This window comes from Apis mellifera, linkage group LG7 (genome assembly GCF_003254395.2).
Source record: "Apis mellifera strain DH4 linkage group LG7, Amel_HAv3.1, whole genome shotgun sequence".
NCBI classification, from domain to species: Eukaryota; Metazoa; Arthropoda; class Insecta; order Hymenoptera; family Apidae; genus Apis; species Apis mellifera.
Genome location: NC_037644.1, coordinates 7,827,742 through 7,849,581, shown reverse-complemented (window position 1 = coordinate 7,849,581; position 21,840 = coordinate 7,827,742). Strand labels below are relative to the sequence as shown.

Sequence of the window (21,840 nt, the reverse complement as noted above, 5' to 3'; positions counted from 1 at the left end):
TAAAAATAAAAAAAAAATCTAACGAATTACCGACTTATTCGCGAAATCGAATATCATCTCTTAGAATAGTTGTCAATAACAATTATTGTGATATGTCAAATTTTACCATTCACAATCTTGTATGAAAAAAGCAAATTGCCTGAAGGGTTATGAGACTATGCATTAAGGTATTTAAATGATAACATTTATTTATTGGATCATACAGAAATATAGAATATATAGCTATAAGAGTAAAATTTAGATAATTTGTAAAAGAACAAATTCGTTCCGAACGTATGAACGACTGACATGCTTTTTGAAGAAACCTGTTACAAATATGTATATGTCTTTTCGTGGTACTTACCTTCTCTTTTGCTCTGCCTGCATGTTTTTGCACTGTCTTCGCAATCAATGCACCCTTACTTTCAGCCATTTTCTTCAAATTATTTGAAAGACGATGACTTTATAACTTCTCTCCGCAAAACACAATTTCAACTTCTAAGCTTAACCGACTCTCTTTCACAACGAACCACAACCAAAACGCACGAACGGAAGCGCGGAGAAACACTGAAGACTCGACACGAAACTGCGCGCCGACGTTGGATTATCACTTTTACAAGACAGCGCCTATTGGCAGCACTATACACGCTCGTAAATATTTTACCTATCGATATAGTAGAATAAAGATGAGAATAACAGTAAATAAATAAAAAAAAATAAATTATATTAAAATTTGTTTAAACTGATTTTGAAAAATTTTATAATTTTGTTATATGAATAAATTTTTTAAAATTCATAATTTAAAATAATTTTCTGTTATAATTAATATTTAAAGAAAAAGAAATTTCAAAATAATTTCTTTAATTTTTAAATCCATCTTTTAAACAAAATATTAAAAGATATAATTTAATTCATATATAGTTAAATATAATGTTGAATATAAAAAATTCGTATTATTTATTAACATAATTTTAATAAATAAATATATGTATTTTATATATATTCTTAGAATTACAAAATGATTTTATAATTAACAAAAAAAATTGCAATATCTATTATATTTATTATTAAAATATTAATATATATTTATCTTTATTATTAAATGTAATATATATAATTATATATATAATATAAAATGATAAAAATATACAATTAAATATATAAGTAAATATATAATTAATATTTGTAGTCATATTTTATTATCAATATATGATATAAATATTATAATTTGAGCATGACAGACAAAAATTTATTTAAAATATCATGTTATAAAGAGATGTAAAATGAAATAATTATGAATTATCAAAAATTTTAACAAATAATAATGCAAAGAATAAAAAGTTTGTAAACATAGTGATATTATTAATTAAAAATCTCCATTAATTAAAAATAATTTAAAAATAATTTAAATGTTAAGACATAAACTATCTATTAACTAATATTATATCAATTTTGTATTAAATTAAATATAATAAATAATTTATAAAAAATACTTACATAAATAAGAAGATTAAACAAGAAATTATCAATATTAGAATTTATAAATATGGTTGAGTAAATAAGTAAATGAAACAATGAGGTTTCACAATATTGTAATAATATAAATATTGTAACATTAAAATATCTCAAATTTATTTTCGTCTAAATGAACTACAACATTTTATTATATACTTATGTATTTTATTTTTGTTTTATTATGTTAAATAAGTTTATATTTATATTTATATTTTTAATTTATATTTTTTTTATATTTTCAAATTATAATACTTATGAATATTTAATGAAGTATGACTGTATGAATAATTGTGCATATATTTGTGCCATTTTTTAAATACTTGTTAAATATATCAAGTATATTATTAATTAATATTATACATATATATATATATATTTATATATACATGTATATGTATAAATACCGCATTTTTCTTTTTGTAAATTATTCTATATTTATATAATTTTTACAAGAATATATATTTATTTATTGAAATTATGTTAATAAATGAAATTTTGTCTATAATATTTTTGTTGAAATTAATTAGTATACGAATACTTTTAATATTCACATAATCAAATTACTTAGATTATGATAATTTAATTATTAATTATAAATAGTTATGAATTTTAAATGATTTAGATCATAAAATATTAGTTTGTATAAAACAAAATATAATTAATAGAATTTTTTAGTTTGTAGAATATTAAAAATTATAATTAAAATCATGAATATAATAACTTCATACATATATATGAATATTAAAAAGTGAACAAAAAGGATTAATAATATCAATCACACATAATCCTTGATTTGTAAATGATTTTATTAATAAATTATTTTTTCTTATTTTGATGAGGATTGTTCGAAATAAACAAACGTTATGATAAAAATCCACTTTAACAACGGAACAGACAGACAATATAGAGATGTAATAGTTCTGATAATAGAAGGTGATAGATTCCCTTACATAAATGGTCTATCCAAAATTGCAATTGACAAAAGTGTATGTGTCGCGGGACGCGCGGAATGTTTAATTATTTATAATTTAATTTTTTAATTATTTATAATTTAACTTTTAATATGACATCCGCGCGAGCCGCAATTACAAATTGCAGATTGGAAATTTACAGATTTGGACCTGTACATGTCATATACTCATTGTACCTAATATAAATTTGCTTTAGTCTTGGAAAAATTGGATAAGGCCATAACCAAACTGGCGACAAAGAGGCGCCAGATCCTCGACTCTACCATAATTTTTTTCTTATAAAACCGATCCTCTCTTGCACTCTCACTCGCTATTTCACTCCCATCCATTCTCACGATCACGTAGTTAATTGGTAGTCCGTCCAGTAACCATTTACCACAGTCTCACCATTAACTACATTGACTGATCCATCTTTTACTTTTGCGCCTATTTCTCGAGATTTTGTCTTTCCATTCTAATCTAAATTTTGCGTTTCTGACTTTTTTTTTAAATATAATTCAAAAGTGCGAAAGCGCAAGTGTAAATATTTGTTTTTTCAAATCATAATTGTAATTTAATATTAATAATAATATTAATGATCATTATCCATTAACTTCGCACTTCAATCATCACGAGATGTGTCAGCGCTATGGTAACTTCAGAGACAGAAATTAAAGGTAATTATGATTTATAGCAATTTTGATTTTTTTTTCTTTCTATTTAATATTATGTTCCAAATATTTAAACTTGTTGTTATGTATAAACGATACAAATGCAACAAGTAATTTTATTGTTATCGTATAAAATCGTACGATTTAGTGATATAAAAACATCTAACTGTTATAGCTGAATACTTATAATTTGGTACAGGAAAATATTACAATAATTTTATTAATCAAATGAATTTGTTATATTATAGAGCATAACACGTAAAACATGGAATGCCCAAAAGTAAATAACAGTAATCTTAACAGCCATATTATGAATGGTATATTACCATTTATACATATAAACATCTGGAACTTAAAATTTACTAAAAATTACAAAAAGGAATATCACAATACCAATTGTGTATTTTTTATATTATTTCGCAGTTTTCTTTCAAGATTTCTTGAAATATCAAAACTTTTTAACTTATATCAAAATAATGAAATTGAAAATATTAAAATACTTTTTATGTGTTAAACTGATTTGTTTTTTTTTTTTTTCATATCAATTATACATTTCAAATATTATTATTCTAACAAACGAAACTTCTTTTATTTTTTCATTCTTATGATGTAAATTCCTATCTTAATATGTCTTTCATAGATATAAGCTCAATGTATGAGCAACATATATTTATCTCTTTATTTTCTGTCCCAAAAATCACAGAGGCGTAATGCACCTCAATGTATGGTGTAAACCTGTACAAAAGTTGTTCCTCATTTACTCTATACTTATTCATGGTACAATAATAATGTATTTAAAATGTAACTTATGTAACCTTAGTACTGATTAACGATGACTGCATTCCAGCGTGACCAGCCTTTGGCCGACTGGAGCTAACAGACAAATATGCTCCTTCAAGTGTAAAACTTCACTGTTGCTTTTTTCCGAGTCTTTCAATATCTGATCTTTCACCCACTATGCAACACCACTAATATTCTAACTATATACTCTATATAAAATATCGTTAGTATAACTAAAACGCGCTGTGTCCAGCTGGAATGCAGTCCTATTTTATGCCATCATTATCCTCTTTTTCATTTTCATTCACATTCCTCTTCAATGGTATTCTTTTGTTATCCCACAGACAATTTGTCAGTCAATGATTTAATGATATATTCACACCACTAACTGTAGTCTGTCATTGGTCGGTCAATTAATTTGATTCCCAGATGGTCACTCTGCATCTCAATTATTATTATTTATATGAATTTTACACTCATTCAACAGTATCAGAAGCCTGCTCTTTATGGTTCTAATTCCCTGAATCTCCGCCGTCTTCATGTTTTCTCTTCTTACCTCTAGCAGGAGACGATTCTATAAAACGCAATAGAACCATATAATAAAATTGATACTGTTATGATTCTTTTAATTAATTAATTAATCTAATCTTTTTTATAAATAATATTAGAAATTGTGTTTTAAGATAAAAAAGCATAGTTATATAAAATATTTTTTAAATCATAATAAATATATTTTAATTAAAATATATTTATAAATTTATTTACCTTCTTCTTCATCTTGCTCATCATCTTCATTATCATCGTCATCCTCTTCTTCTTCTTCATCACAAAGAAAATCATCTTCATCACTTTCATCCTGTTATATGAATTAAATAAATACAAATTCATGAAATTTATAATATAATAAATAATTTAATAATTAATAAATAATTTATTAAATGTGAACAATATTACTATTTAATATTACAGTAACTATTTTTAATGTCGTTATACAAATAAAATTTATAACATAATGACTTACTTCAAGACCATCCTTGTATACAGCTTCTAATCCTACACCACCATCATCAAAATCTTCTTCATCTTCTTCATCTGAAACTAAAAATTTTATATTTTATATAGTTAAAAATGTATCGTTTTATTTTGATAAATATTTTTAATTGTAAATTTCTAACTAACCTTCCTCACTATCTTCTTCATTGGCATCACCATCTCCATCTTCATTTCCATTTACTTCATCATCTTCTCCTTCACTATCATCTACTTCACAATCATCTGTGTCAAATCTGTTGTGTATATAACAAAATATTTAAAAACTTATATTTTAATATATACAAAATATTGAAAAATATTAATGAATTAAATAAATGAAACATATATATTTTTTTAAATTACATACCCATCAAGACATCGAAGACTGGGAATAAGGCTAAAAACTTTCTCTCTATAATTATCCAAGTTTGTCACTTCATTGTTAAAAAGATCAAGATTTTTCAAATTCTTAAACTCCTTCTACAAAAAAATTATTAATACTTAAGTTACATTTAATACTTAAAAAATATATATATATACATATAATACATATTAAAAATAATAGAACTTACTAAAGGTTGAAGTGTATCAAGATCTTTGATCTTGTTTCCACTAAGATTAAGATGAGTTAATTTGGGACTTGATTGAAGAAGATTTAAACCTCCAGAAATTCTGTTGTCACTAAGTTCCAACTATGCAAAATAATAAGAATAGTTTATCGTTATTTCAATAAGTCTTTTATAAAATTTTATATTGCATTGATAAAATATTAAAATATAAATTAAAATATTATATATATATAATATTTAATAATATTTAAATATGTAATAATCAAAAAGTAATTACACAAAATATTAATATTCACATAATTTCATATTCTTTTAGTTTTAAAATTATATTGATATATTTGCTTACCTTTTTAAGACTTGATAGTCTTGGAAAGCCTTTTAGACTGGTAAGACCCACATTAATGAGACTTAGTGATTCTAATGCAACAAATTCATCTGTCAGACCAACTATATGTGTACTTCTGCAATTGTCAAGAACAAGTTCTTTGATCTGAAAAATAATAATTTTTATATAAGCAACAATTAAATTTTCAAATATTTTTAATATTCTAATTTTAAAATAATTTTATAAAAGTAGTAAATCACATTTTATTCAATTATACAAAACAGATAAAAACTACCTTTATTTATTAAAATCAAATATAAGTAATAATGTTTTACAATAAATATAATTTTATATACAATATTAGAAATAAAAGTACATAAAAATAGAAGTTAAAAATCAAAATTAAAATCTCTTTTAATTAAAAAAAAAATCAATTTTTCTAAATATTGTTTCTGCATTAATCATTTAAAATTTAATGATTTGAATAAAGATTTTTGAAAATCATGAAACATTTTGATTAAAAGAATTATTTGTGAATAATACTATTGCATTTTTAATTATATAAGCTGACACTACAATAAAGATGTGAATGAAAACTTAGGTGATATAGGTGAAAAAGGTGATAATAATCGCTAAAATTCAAACGAACGATAAGCTTTCGCGGGAGATGGGCTATTTTATTGATCGGAGAAAGAGAAAGGTGAGAGAGAGGGGAGATAGAAAGGAGACAGGAGAAACAGGGGAGAGAAGTGTGAAGGGGTGCTCGGGATACAGGGGTGATGGTAGTAGAGTGCACGACGCGTCTTGTTTAGCGGCATCAGAAAAGCCGGCAAGCGATAAGTACTGACTGTGGCACGCGACAGAAGCGAATCCGAGCAGTCTCAAGTTCTAATGTTATCGAAATTCATTTTATCTCAACTTATCACAAGTTAAAATGAATTTCTATACAATCCATTTTGTTTGAAATTAAATATTATTTGAAATCAAATATTAAAAATATAATTACGTTATAATAATAATAATATTATTTATTTTTTTAATAATCTGAAAAAATTTTACATAATAAATTAAAAAATTAATTTGTTAATTGCTATTTCATAAAATTTTGATTTAAGCCGAATAAATTGATGCGTAGCAAATTTTAGTGGCGACAAACCGCTTTCACACGAAGCCTCGAAGTCGTCACATGTCCTTATCTTAGATTCACTGCCCGACATTCCGACCGGCCGGCTGATTGGTTGCGTCGTGCGTTGCACTGATCGTAGTGGAAGCGTTTATGAGAAGTTGCCGTGGCTTATAGGAGCGGATCAATGACAACTACAAGTTAACTGATAATAAGAGATGGATAGAAGGAAATATTTCACTTAAATTTAACATTAAATAAACGAAAATAAAAAATCTATTTTTATTACAGATGCATTATATAGAATATTTTATAATAGATTCGTATAAATATAATATTCATAAATATATAAATTGAAATAAGATAAAAATAATTTAGAAATAAATATTTTTTCAAAATAAAATTTAAAAAATTATTTTATATAATGAATATTTTATAATAAATAAAATAAATAAATTAATAAAATAAATAATTTAAATAAAATTGTATATTTTTATATATTAATAATTACTATTTATTTTTTTAACATATCTATTTAAAATAATTATTAATAAAAAATATTTAATAATATTAATTTCAATATTTAAAAATATATTTAAATAATATTTAAAAATAATATATAAAAAATATTTTCAATTTTAAAATAATAATAATAATAAGATACTTTTCATATTAATAAAACATGCTACTGTATAACATTGTACAACTTTATATACAATAGTTTATGAAGTAGTAGCTACGGCACTGCTGAATGAACTGCATCGCAACGCCGGTGGTTTACGTGATGCAAACGCCCACGCATATATATTTTATATTTATGTATCAAAAAAATCTAAATGATAGTGTTGAATGTGACTCAATTAAAATAATAAAATTCATAATATAAGATAAAAATGTGAGAAATGATTATTTTGATTTTCTTATTGCTTCGAAACGTACGCGTGTCAGTTGGTGACAGAGTGGACTCGTCCAAGATGGCTGCACAGTGATCAGTAACACGCCATAAGACACAATCATAGATTAGATATATGAAAAATCTTATAATCAATTTAGCATCATTTATATACATTATAATGAGCGAAAATAACTTTAGAACATAAGCTATCCTAAAAGATGTAACGAAATTTAATTGTCAATAAGAATACACCCGCGCGCACCGGAAAACAATGGCGACGTTCACTCGCACGCGCATCTCATGGCAGCACCTCATGGTACATACAACTCTTCCCGCTGATAGTCGATTTACATAATATATGCTATTTGTGGAAAAAATATGTAAACCATATAAAATAAAACCATATAAATTAAAAAAAAAAATATCACAACATTAATTATTACACACGAGCACAATTATATTTTTACGTATACTAAGATCTATATTAAGACGTAAAAGAATGTTTATCATTAAGTGATTTCTAAGCATAAAATAAGAATAATAATTTGTTGCTTTTTCATATCAAATTGTACGTAATAAGTATATCTTTTAATTTTTATATAATAATTTATAAATAGAAAGAGAATTAAATTTTATTATTATATTTAAATATTGTATCATATGTCACTTAATTATAATGTTTTCATAAAAATAATAAATCAATTTATATGTATATATAACAAAGAAATAAAATACGAGATAAAATTATGATCTTCAGATCTTATTGTCCCATAAATTCTTTCAAGTTCAAGTTTTCATTTGACCTTGATGGATTTAACGTTCTTAGAATACCGAAAATCGCGGTCAAAGGACTGTTAACTTCTGACATAATACTTTATATGTAAGCAACTGTAACTTGTCAGCAGATGCATATGAGATTGCATATGTTTCAAAACTTGTTCGAAAGGGGCACCATCTTGTCAAAGCCTTTTTGTACTTCGTTATTGCGTTGTACATAAAATCAACGAAAAACAATGAGAAAAATATTTTAATGTGCTATATGTATTTAAAATGAAGTCTTCTTATAAATGAAAACACCTTGTAGACAATCTGTTAAGATGTGGTTGCTCCTGTTAATAGGAACACACATACGATGCACGGTAGTTTAAAAAGAGGGACTCCTAGAGACAGCCACGCCACGCTATAATTTGATCACACGACTTGCGTATAACACGGCATTTAAATAAGAAATGATTATGTTTGAAATTATTTGATTCTTAAAAAAATTTAATTTTTATAATTTTTAATTAATATAGCAAATACGGATATTAGTATTAAAACTTTTTGAAATATTATTTTTATATATTTCTAAAAATATCTTTATAATGGATCTTTTATAAAATTACTAAATATAATAATAATATAAATTAAAAATATTTATATTAAAAAATGTTTTGTTTAATTTTTTTTTATATTTTAAAAAATGTGATTTTTATATAATATTATATTAAAATTTTTCTATAAAATTAATATAAAAAAGTTACTAATTTATGAATTTATTAAAAATTTATTAGAAAAATGTTTTTATTTGATTGTTTTCCTTTAATTATTTCAATTTGAAAGAAAAAAAATTTAAGCAATGTAATTAATATATAAATTTTCATAAAAGTTTATTATGAAATAATTTAGATTTAGAAAAAGTTTAGTAATTATTAGTATAATAAATTATATTATAAAAATAAAAATGAATTTACAACATATTTAAATATTTAATATTTATATAAATATTATTTCACTAATTCATTAAATTGATTGAAATTCGTACAGAAAAAATCAGCCATTACAAAGAGTAATATCTCCATTGATTAAACATGTTTTACTTTCTATGCCAACGACGCTGATTCTACGATGTATTACATCACAAATCAGCAAGATGTAGTATATATAATACTATATATTTTGTAGTAAATGAAATAATTCAAGTTCAAATGTATTTAACTGCGGGTTGTATGGTGTTTTCTCTATAAACGTAATAACATCTGCGGCGCGATAAGGGACACTTTGTAATTCAGTAGAAAGCTTCATATGCTAGAAAAACTTAGGAAAACTTGATAAACGATTGGTTGATCAACTATTCGTTGAATTCAGTCAACCAATCGGATCTCGAGTTTCTTAGTTTTCCAGCTAATAGGATACAACTGGCCTGGCAATGTTCTTAACTGGATCGGTTTATTCGAGTTTTCCGCCGATCTGATAAGAAAACACACACGATAACAGAGTACAAATTCTAAATAATAAAAAGAAAATAAAAAGGGAAACAATAGAAAAAAATGCGTCATGTCGAAACGAAGTAATGAAAAATCAAGGAGACAGGCCATTTAAGCGAACCACGCCATGCCTGTTACTCTTGTGGCAATCGTAGCATCTCGTGTCGGCATCGAGAACACGTCTTCTTGTCCGATAAATCGTCGGAGCCACGCGGTCGCCGTCAAGAAATCCGAGTTCTCGTGCGTCTTCGAGTAGCCAGTGGCGTGCCGCAGAGCGAGTGCGTGGTGTCGGTGTCGCGCGAGGGAACACGATTCTCTCTACACTCGCTCTCAAACCTGCACACGATAGAACACCAAGCACGCAACAACCCGCGGTATCGTCTCGTGTCGAGCAAAGCAATATAATAAAATAAATGGGGTTCGGCTTACTTCACCGGGGTTTCTTCCCCGTTTTTCGAGTTCTATCCGCTTCTCCATGGCCGGCAGACCCGTTCGTAGCTCTGTACACAGATCACTACACCTTCCTGCGTCGCAACAACTAGTCGCAACCTTGCTTTCAAACCCGGAATATGACGGACGGACCACGGTCGGTCACTAGTCGGACAGAGCCACCACCGTACCGAGGAGCCAACCCAACGGCGGTTCGATTCTGGCCTAGGCCCTATGCTCTCTACACTCGACTCACCGGACTGGCGGAGCCCCCACACAATAACAACCCACGAGGCGGGAAACGAAACACATGTCTGGCACTACTTTCGAAGCGACCAATCCTGTTCTTTTGTTCGCTCGCGGTACCGATCGACTTGACATCTTACGGTCTTTTAGACAACTTTAATTTAACGCGCCTAAATTCATTTCCTTTATATAGCTGATTAGAACGATAGATTTTTCGTTTATACAATGATCGAGCACTTTTATAGTTAGTACTTAAATATTTTATTATGATCAATCCAAATATTAATTTTATGAAAAAATATTTTAAGACTTTCGTTTTTTTTTATTAATGATGAAAGAATTTAGTAGTTTGCACCCGTTACCGCAATCATTTTGAAGCTTCCGGCGCTCGTGTTAGACTATGAAATTTCTTATGCTTACTTTATTTTATGTAACATCACCTAAGAAAATCCGTCGCAATTTTACGAGCAACTGACAATTTGACATAAAAATGAAGCAATACTCTTTACTCTAGTATTTGATCATATTAAACAATTGCATATGCGAGGTATCGAAATTGATATCGAAATTCAAATATCGATAAAAAGAAATAATTTGAAGTATATTTCATACTTTTTATCATATTATTTAATTATTAATTATTATTATTTAATATTTTAATTACATATTTTTTGAAATAACAAAATTAAAGTATTTAATATGATTATAATATATGGTATTAAAATATTTCTTTTAATATAAATATTTATATATATATATATACATAAATTTTATATTACTATAAAAAAACAAATTAAAAAAATTTTATTTTTTATATTTCATTATATTATTTTATTTATAAATTTATTTTTAATATTATTATTATTAAATAAAAATTATATATAAACATTTTTTAAAGACTTAGTATTATTAAAAATTGTTAAATATTTTTAATAATATAATTTCTGTTATAAATTGATTATTTAAACAAATTTTTAAAATATAATATAAAAAATTAAGTGCTATTACTTAATAATAATTTTAAAATAAAAAAAATTACATTTATTTGTAATATATGCATTTTAATACGATATTTTTAATCAAATCATATTTGGTGCTTATGTGATCCGCCCCTGCAGGTATAGAATCCATGAAGGGTTGAGATCAATATGCATTCATTGATTGCTCTGTAGCTGCGCTGCGTCGGTCTCGTCGAATTTATCTTCTTTGTAGCACTAAACATTAAGCATGTAATATCTATCTGCTTGCTTGGTTGCATCTTGCGTGCATCTTTTAACATTTGTATAATTGAATTCCAATAATTAAAAAATACGCGTTATAAGATGCTATGTAAGATGCCGTATGTTTTTCATGTTGATACAGCCCCTATGTGATAAGCAAAGAAGATTTCATAATTTTAAAACTACCTGTTTCATCGATCATCATACGTTATGTACAAAGAATACATGTAAGTTTAATGTATTTTTTAATTAATAACGAACAATTTAGTAGTCAAATATTTTAATATAAAATTATTTTTTGATTATTTATTTTATTTAATGGTAGTAGTAAATAGTAATATAATTTAATATTATATTAAAATTTTAAATTGAAAATCTAAAATATTTTAGAATGTTACAATATATTACATTGTATATATCTGCATGTTATAGATTTAAATGATGTATATATATTTTAGCTAATTCATTAGTTAACAATTAATGAATTAAATTATGAATAATTAAATAAGATTAAAAATTAGTGTATAAATGTATTTTATAATATGTTTTGATTAAAATGTTGTATTTATCCGATTTTTTGTTATTTACATATATATATATATATATATATATATATATATATATATATATATACACAAAAAATATTTTATACATGATATGAAGGCATCTATGATTCGTCAATGTTTACATATAATATAGATTGTATATTAGTTATGAACAATATATATATTGTTCATTTATTAAAAAAATACTATTATGAACAAGATTATTTAAATGAAACATAATGTTTAAAGGTTTTAAATATTTTTATAATTTTTAATCTTTCTTTAATCAAATATATTTTATTAATACATGAGCATCAATATATTATTTTGAGATATTTAATTTTACAATAATAAAAAACAGATTATTGCTCTTTATTTTGTTGATTTCTATCAATTCCATTAGAAATTAGAGAACTAAATTTATGAAAACTATACTTTTCTCATATTGATTGTGTATGTATCATAGTGTATTACACGGCCAATCAAATTACTAGTTATAAATAAACATGGCACTCTCTCTTTATAGACTGTTTTCGTCCTCTACGCAGTGTCAAGAACATATTGAGTATATTATATATTTCTGTACAGATTATAGTTTCTTATTATGATCATTCAGGTATATAATATAATATATAATGTATTCAGTCTATAAAGTAGTAAAATATCGAATGAGAATATGAAGCATAAAAATATAACTACGCAATTCGATATAATAATTTAATTATAATTTCAACTATTTTATCCTATTTATAGAAATACAAATAAATTCTGTAATAAATATAATGAAAATATAAATATTCTAAAGATACTATAATTATACATCAAAAATTTTATTAGAAAAAAAAAAAAAAAAATGTATATATTTCTTTGTCAATGTATATGTATACATAAATTCATGTAAAAAATACTTATATATTATTGCAATAAACAATCCATTTTGTTACATTGTGCATTAATTACTTACAATTCAAAATACTACAATATATATATATATATATTTTATATATATATATAAAAATACAAATAATTTTGTTTCAATTTAATAGTTATTTAAAAAATATAAAAAATATAAGAAAATATATAATAAATTATTATACAATTTATAGTTTTGAAGCTTCATAGTAATCGCTTTTATAACACAAATTATTACACTGGATTATTATGAATTAACTTACTTATTAAATGAAATAACTATTATGAAATATTAATTATCATGAAATAAAGATATTAACCCTCTATAACGACATGTCACTTGAAAATTACATATTCACATATACACATAAATATACATATTCACATATGTATATTTTTAAATTTTAATTGCATCTTATTGCATTCATATTTTTATGAATTGTGGCAGTAAATAATCCATTTTACATTGTTATATTGTGCAATAAATTCAGAGCTTACATTTTAAAAGTACGTATTATAAGTAATAATAATATATATATATATATATATAAATATAAATAATAGCAAAATTATTAATTTTTAAATTTTCAATAAAAGCAAAAGCACTACTAGAGAATATAATAATTTATTTATAATAATAATTTTTTTTATAAGAAAATAAAATTATAGTTATAGAGAGTTAAAAAAAATATATTGATGAATAAAATTATAAATAAATCATTCTATAAAATATATAAGATTTCATTCTCTCCTAAATTATATGTAATAAATCATAATCTATAGTATTAAGATATTCACATTAATGTAAATGATATGTATGTATTTTTCACACAAACAAAAAAAAAATTTGTTAAAGTTTCACTTAAATACAATAAACTAAAATGTTCAAAATATTTATATACAATATCTCTAGAAATAAATCATAATGTGTATGTATATATATATATATATATATATACACACACACACACATAAAACTATACGTGTATCAAATAATGCATTTTTATTTCAAATATTTATAATAAAAATATATTATTTTATATTATTAATTAAATAGAATACAAATTAATTAATAGCCTTATTTCAAATATTAATTTAATTAAATATTAAGAAACTTTAACTTTAAGAATATAATAAAAAAAAAAGTTATTTTGTAACTATTTTATATTAATCCATTATAAGTAATTTATAATATGTTGTTTATGTTCAAAACAAAATTTTATTTTCGAATTTCTTCAAAGAGTTTTTTATTTTTGATGATAAATCTTTAAACATTTGAATGGATTGAACAATTGTATAATTAAGTAGAGTTTTCAATAAGAATAATAACAAATATCACAGAATTTTAAGAAGCTATAATAGTAAAGAAAAGGAATTATGAATATACACGATTCAAATTATTTTTGGAAGTTACAAAAAATATATTTATTCACTGAAAGTTAATATATCTTCATTCAATGAAGAAAATAGTTATATTTATTTTTTTAATAGTATTTAATACACGTATAGAAATATTTAATATAAATTAAAAAATATGGCCAAGTAAGCACACGCGTGTATACACGCTCAAATAAAATAAAAAAAATATATCTTGAATTCTTATAGAAATCAAGGAACTACATGTACCTAAATAGTTTATCGCATATCTATTTTTTATATCTGAGTTTTATATACAAGAAGTTCCATATTAAAAATATGTTTTTTAAAATATAAAATAACATGCATAAAATTATGCGTTCTCTTTTATACTTTGACATTCATATTCAAGAATATTATATTGAATTATTATGTAATTTTTTAATACTTGTTAATTTTTATTAATTATAATTGGCGACTCCAATGAATTTATATCTGTCGAAAGATATTTTTTACGAGTTCGTACGTACTGTGATGGCGCTGTTCTAATTTGAATATGACAAACTGCTTTTGCATTTTCTTTTGGATCATTAATACACATATTTTGTTTTTTTGAATCTGTAACTTTAACTAAATGAGTACAATTTTTTCTCTTAAGATTATTAATTTCTTGTCTTATTGGTGCTACAGATGAACGAGTTTTGCGAGGTTGATAATCTGGTGTTGCTTGCATTTTTTCTAAAGCAGTACGTAAAGGTAATAAACCAACTGCAAATGGAATTTCTGTATTTGATGAATTTTCCAACAAATTTATTCTATTTTTATAATCTTCCGCAAAATCTGTCATATCGCCCCATAATGCACGATTTATATGTTCTATTGTATTTAATTTAGGTAATGTAAAAATGGAATCAATATTTGTTGCTTCTGATATGCCACATTTTAATTTATTTGTTATTTTAACTGTTTGCTCATCTTTTTCTTTATTAGATATTATACATTTATTTTTTTTAACAATTAATTTTGTATTTCTACGAGAATTATTAAATGTTTTCTTAATAGGTTGTATTACATTGTTAATAATTTGTTCTGGAACTTTACGATCTACATCCTTTATTTTACGTTTTCTTTTAATACATAATTCCGTTTTATTTGAAAAATTTGATTTTTTAAAATGTTCTTTTTTTTCAGTAGAAGTTTTAATAGTTTCATTATTATTTATAGTTTCTTCTATTTCTTGTTGATTTAATCGTAAACTTCTTCGTAATATTGGTTTTGAACAATTAGAAATTTCAGTATCTTGAGTATTTAATTCTGTTTTATTTATACTATCTTGTTGTGCATTACATTCAATAATTTCTTCTAAATCTTTACATTTGTTTAATGTATGCTGTTCTGTTAAAGTAGCTCCTACTATAGATTGAATATTTTTAGTATTTAAACTTATAATATATTCAGCACTCTCCATATCTAGTGATGTTAAAAGTGTAACTGGTATATCAGTAGTGGACGGCTCATCCAATAAGTCTATACAATCAGTAGATGGTGGATTCTGAATTATGTTATTCATATCTGTTAATTTATTTTTTATTTCATCTATAGATTTTCGTCTTTTATGAGTGTAAACTTTAATACATTTTCCTACTTTATTAGGAACATTAGCACCTTCAAATTTATATTGTGCAAAGTCTTTTTCAATTTGTTGAAGGCAAGATTGTGATAATGACATAGAACTTTCTTCACATTCATCAATATCTGAAAGATCACAGCATTGTTCATATAATATAGGTTTTAATTCGTTATTTGTACACAAAGTATCACTATTTATTATTCTATTTCCAGGATATTCTATTTCCTCATTTGATATTTCTTTCATTTTATCATTTGTTAATAGAATTAAATTTTCATTTCCCATTAATTTTGTAGAATTACCTACTGAAAATAATGTATTAGTTTGTTCTGGATTAGTTTCAAAATCTTGTGACTCTTCATACAATATATGTTCTAATTCTTGTTCAGGAGAATCACTAATTGTATTACCTTCTGAAGATTGATTTTCACTTGTATTCACATCACTATTACTCTTATTACAAAGTACAAAGCACTCGTTCTTAACAAGTTCATTACACTTTACATGTATATAATCTGTATTATTACATGTATTGCTTATAATCTTTGTTTCAGTAACTTCTTTGTCCACGTCATTGATTTCAAAACTTCCTACATTAGAACTCATCATGGCATCAACCACAGTTGTCAATTCTTTAACCTATATGTATACAAAAAATTATTAATATTAATATTGACAGTTTTTTTAATTCATAAAAAAAAAATTGATTTTTACAGAAAAATTTTATGATTAATTCTCTAAAAATTTAAATGAAATTATAGTAAATATCTAATAAGTTCAACAATAAGGACACAAAATATTTTATTCTAATATAGATTTTTTACAAACAAAAAATAATTGATATATATGTAATAAAACTTCTTATGTTTAACCTATATATAAATATATATAAATATTAAATAGATTAATTGAATAAATTTACAAAATGACTATTTTATAAACAGAAAATCAAGTTCTAATTTTTATATAGCTATTGATAATCTTCTTTTAATATTATTTTGTTAGAATTTTATAAATAGAAAGAATTTATAGAATATTTTTCATAAATTTAAAAAAATATTATTATCACATTTATTAAAGATTCTACAATTTTTTTATAACAAATGTTTATCCATTTTTATTCAAAAATAATTATGAATTTAAATGTTTTCTACTATAAATTAAAATAAAATTTAGAAAAATTTTTTCAATCATTTTATACATTTAAAAAAATTTATATTTCTAGAAAATCCTATTCTTTAAAAATTTTATAATAATTTTTAAAATACTAATTATTCATATCAATATTTATTTTAAATATAATTATATTATTACAATATATAGTAAAATATTATAATTTTTCATTATTATTTCATTTTATTTCACAAAGGAAAATCAAAACAATTTAATAATACAATTAAATAAAAAATGAAACTGATTAAAAAAAATGGAAATAAAAAAAGAATATATTAAATTATAATTTTTATAATAAATAATATAATATTTGTATATAATAATTATATAATTTATATATTAATATTTTATATTATATATATTTTTAATAATATAATTTATTTAATAATAAATATTATAATATGCAATATAAATTTTTATTTTTAAATGTATATTATAATTTTATTTGAAATAAAATTTATATTCAAAATAATTTTTGTTAATAATTATAATATATATTATAATACCAACCTTAAATTTTTTTGTGGCAGTTAATAAAGGTGATAATAATTGATAAGAAATTCTTGTTTCTCCACAATACATGAATTCAACCATGGCCTTCAAAATTTCAAAGTTTAAGTCTTTCAAAAATATAACTGGTTCTTGACCCAAATCTTGTTGTAGAATCTCCTATTACATCAGAAAGTAGAGCAAACAAAATATATTAATAGACACAAATTTTTCATATATATATTTTTTAAATTACGATAAAAATAAAAAAATTATATTCTGTTACTACCTTATTTTTTTATTAATTGTTTTTATAATTTATGATATATTTACTGTTATAAAAATTTGATACAATATGCAAAGAACACTTTTAATAGTGTTTAATGTAAAATTTTTTTCTTAGAAAAATTAAAAAACAACTAACTTTTTATTAGATATATAGATATATCAGATAGATTGATATTTCATTTAAAAACAAAACATTAACTTTTTAAAATAAAAGCTTAATGTATGTAATATAACGTAATATAATATAAATATATATTATAAATAAATACATGCATATTTTAAAATATATTTGGTACTATTTTTATTTATTTGATAAAGAAAAAAAATTAAATATATTCCATATATAAGAAAACTATTTACAATTATACTATATATTTATTTTACTATTTTGATTCCATACAAATTAACTCTTTGATACCTTTATATTCAATAGATCTTCTTCATAAGTTGTAAAAATTATATCCCACAAACATGGTTTCTTCAAATACTTGCAAATAAATAAGGAAATTCCAATATATAAGGCTTTTTTTATTTTACATGAATATTACATAATCCCTGTAAAATTGTCCTTTTATAAGTATTTTATACCTTCTATATAAATATATTGCTATATATACATATATATATATACACATATACATATACATATATACACATATATAATGATAGAAACAATTGATTAAAATTGATATTGAAATTAATATTTAATTAAAATATGTTGTAATATTAATAAACTATATATTGATAATTATAATGTAAATAAAAGTATTTTCACTATTGTATGTGTTCTTTTTAATCATATAAATATTTAATACTAATTATAATAAAAGAAATTTTAGAAACTAAAATTATATTTACAAATATTAAATTTGAAAAAAATTAATTTCAATTTTCTAAACAGAAATTTTTTATAATTTTTAAAAATAATTAAATTTTAATAAATGATTCCAATTCAAATGAATTCAATTTTAATATATGATAATAAAAAGATAAATATAAATATAATGATTTTTATATATTTGGATTAATATTTTATTCAATTATAAAATATATAGATTTTTATTAAATATAATAATATAAATTTATTTTGAATAAAATTGTTTTTATTTTTCATATAATTTAAAAATTATTTTTAATTAATTTTCATTAATTTTAATTTTATGAAATTATATTTCTATAATTTATAATTACATAAGACAATTAATATTTATTGATTTAATTGATTATTTTTAAGATACAATAAATAATAAGTTTGAAAATGACAAAAAATAAAAAATAATATTTATATTCATTACAGTAAAATAATATATGAAAACATAAAATCAATATTAATATTATTAGATAATTAATATTCTTTAATTATAATAACTATACATATAAGTAATAAATAATTAATTGCACAAATAATTTATTGAGAAAATTAAATTATATATTTTTATTATTCTTGAAATAATTAATATTGAAATTAAAATAAAAAGCTATATTAATAACATAGTTTTAAAAAGATATATATTTTTTTACTATTAAAACTATTATTATTAAAAATAACTATTAAATACTAAAAATAATTTATCAGAAATTTCACTCATAAATAGTTATTTTTTAAGCATACCTCGAAATATATACTATTTGATGCTAAAATCAGTTTATGAACACGTAGCTTCTGGTCTTCACATACGAGTGTTACATCAACAAGTGCTTGACGTGCCAATAGTCCACTAAATTTTTCTGTAATATATTTTGGATGATCAGTCCATTGTAGGACACAACATTTAGCATTTTCGACCATTGTGTCTATAAATTTTAAAACAGAAATTTAGAAGATTATATTAGAATTATAATAAATTAAATAATATATAAAATCACCATAATTTTATAATATCTTAATCAATAAATTGTATTATATCTCATAAATAATAAAATTACATACCAAAATATGATTAAAATGTTAATCTTCCTCTATCGAGAGTAGTTTGAAAAAAAGCACTGAAACCTTTGATGAAATGTATGCAATCAATTTCGATTAATGATAGATAATGATATAGCGCCTTTATACATTCTCTAGTGACTCTCATGAAGCACCACCGGGAATGTCGGTTTATAAAATCACCGAGTTTACACAACATTTGCTCACTAACGTATTGAAATGTACAAAATTAGGACGTAAACGAAACTCAAAAATTAGCCATCTTACATTACAATATAGATATTTTAACCTACGAATATATTGTTTGACATAGACCAATCATGAGATAATCTTGAACGATTTCAAATTAATTTAATGTGGTGCCATCTTACGTCTCTTAACAGAGTATATTCGTATATAATGAGTTATGGAATGATTTCAAAAATATTTATACTTTTATATAAAATACATTATATATTTAATAATATTTATATAATTCATATAGATCAAATATTCATATTTTAATAATAATAAAATTTAACATATTATTTATAATTAATTGAAAAAAAATAATTTAAAATTTAATTTAATTAATTTGGTTGTATAAATAAATGAAATAAAAAAATAAAAAAAAAAGAATTATTTTAACATTTGTTTATATTATATATATAATAAATGATTAAAATTACTGAATTTAAAAATAAAAGTCATATTTAATCTACACAATTATAGTTTTAATAGTTTAGGTTTAGTTAAATTTGGATAATATAATTAAAGGTATGTTTATATATTGTTATATAATAAATTTCATTATATAATATGCTGCCATATTTTATTACTATATTTAAAATTATATTATAAAATATAAAGAAACGTATTATATAAAAAATAATTTTTTAAAAATTAAAAAAAAATTTTATTGTATTTATCACTTGTTGAAAAAAAAAAGATAAAAAAAATTAGAAAATATTGTAATGTAATGTATTGTCAATCAATTCAAATACAATGTACTTATAAAACATTTGTAATCAACTCTATCTTTACTGTTTTCATAGTATATACTATTCACAATGTGCTTTGAGTTTCAAAGTCTTTTGATTTCATCATTTCAGTCCTAACAGAAATATATGTAACAAGGAACGTAAAGAGGATGTTTCTAATATAATTATGAGATATAAAATGTTACATGTGATATATTAATGAATTCATTTTGGTAAATAAATAAATGATGAAATTAAAAGAATTAATAAATTATAAGAAAATTGTTTTTATTTATAAAACATAAAAAAACATTAAAACATTAAAAAATTACCTTTATATTTGTTCTTGAATTAATCTTGAGGGTATGTATAATAAAAAATTGATACGTTCTTATAGAAAAAAATATTATTAATTACATATATTTCGAAGTTAATTACAAAAAATTAAAAAAAAAATTAAACGTAAAAAAAATTGTTCTAATTTAAATCATATAAATTATTTCATACGTACATCTTGTCAACAACTAAATATTTGATTAATAAATAGTAAAATTTTTTTATATTTTTAAAAATTATATTTT

General features: G+C 22.3%; 3 protein-coding genes and 1 long non-coding RNA gene across 11 annotated transcripts in view; 1 reads left to right on the top strand and 3 right to left on the bottom strand.

Annotated features, from left to right (window-relative positions):
• Positions 1–557, bottom strand: part of LOC409851 (amphiphysin) — a 62,922-nt gene extending 62,365 nt beyond the window's left edge. For 3 of the 4 annotated variants that reach the window (XM_026441664.1, XM_026441665.1, XM_026441666.1), the window contains exon 1: positions 344–556. In XM_026441664.1, coding sequence (XP_026297449.1) covers positions 344–412 — 69 coding nt within the window. In that variant the 5' untranslated portion in view covers positions 413–556. Of the gene's footprint in view, positions 1–343 lie in introns of all 4 variants that reach the window. The other variant, XM_026441663.1, reaches the window with a different exon arrangement.
• A 3,160-nt stretch (positions 558–3,717) lies between these two features.
• On the bottom strand, positions 3,718–10,804 carry LOC413280 (acidic leucine-rich nuclear phosphoprotein 32 family member A). Of its 2 annotated transcripts, none has more exons than XM_396725.7 (8): positions 10,515–10,804; positions 5,843–5,986; positions 5,500–5,619; positions 5,295–5,407; positions 5,075–5,181; positions 4,917–4,993; positions 4,661–4,751; positions 3,718–4,469 (listed from the first exon to the last, which is right to left on the bottom strand). In XM_396725.7, exons 1-8 carry the CDS (start codon positions 10,560–10,562, stop codon positions 4,408–4,410), a joined length of 762 nt encoding a protein of 253 aa, XP_396725.4. In that variant the 5' UTR covers positions 10,563–10,804; the 3' UTR covers positions 3,718–4,407. The 2 variants fall into 2 exon arrangements, with proteins under 2 accessions (XP_396725.4, XP_016768732.1); XM_016913243.2 differs by lacking the exon at positions 10,515–10,804 and adding an exon at positions 7,884–8,247.
• Positions 10,805–11,734: 930 nt separating this feature from the next.
• LOC107964773 lies at positions 11,735–17,085 on the top strand. Its single transcript, XR_003305006.1, has 3 exons — positions 11,735–12,207; positions 15,484–15,549; positions 16,978–17,085. It is a non-coding gene; the product is annotated as an uncharacterized LOC107964773 (long non-coding RNA).
• LOC100576606 (MATH and LRR domain-containing protein PFE0570w) lies at positions 14,917–20,628 on the bottom strand. 4 transcript variants are annotated; one of them, XM_026441710.1, is made up of 5 exons: positions 20,304–20,626; positions 19,986–20,167; positions 18,107–18,265; positions 16,834–17,062; positions 14,917–16,728 (listed from the first exon to the last, which is right to left on the bottom strand). In XM_026441710.1, exons 2-5 carry the CDS (start codon positions 20,160–20,162, stop codon positions 15,245–15,247), a joined length of 2,049 nt encoding a protein of 682 aa, XP_026297495.1. In that variant the 5' UTR covers positions 20,163–20,167; positions 20,304–20,626; the 3' UTR covers positions 14,917–15,244. The 4 variants fall into 4 exon arrangements, with proteins under 4 accessions (XP_026297495.1, XP_026297496.1, XP_026297497.1 ...); XM_026441711.1 differs by having other exon boundaries at positions 14,917–16,725; XM_026441712.1 differs by adding an exon at positions 18,792–18,928 and having other exon boundaries at positions 14,917–17,062; positions 20,304–20,625.
• Between the last annotated feature and the right edge of the window lie 1,212 nt (positions 20,629–21,840).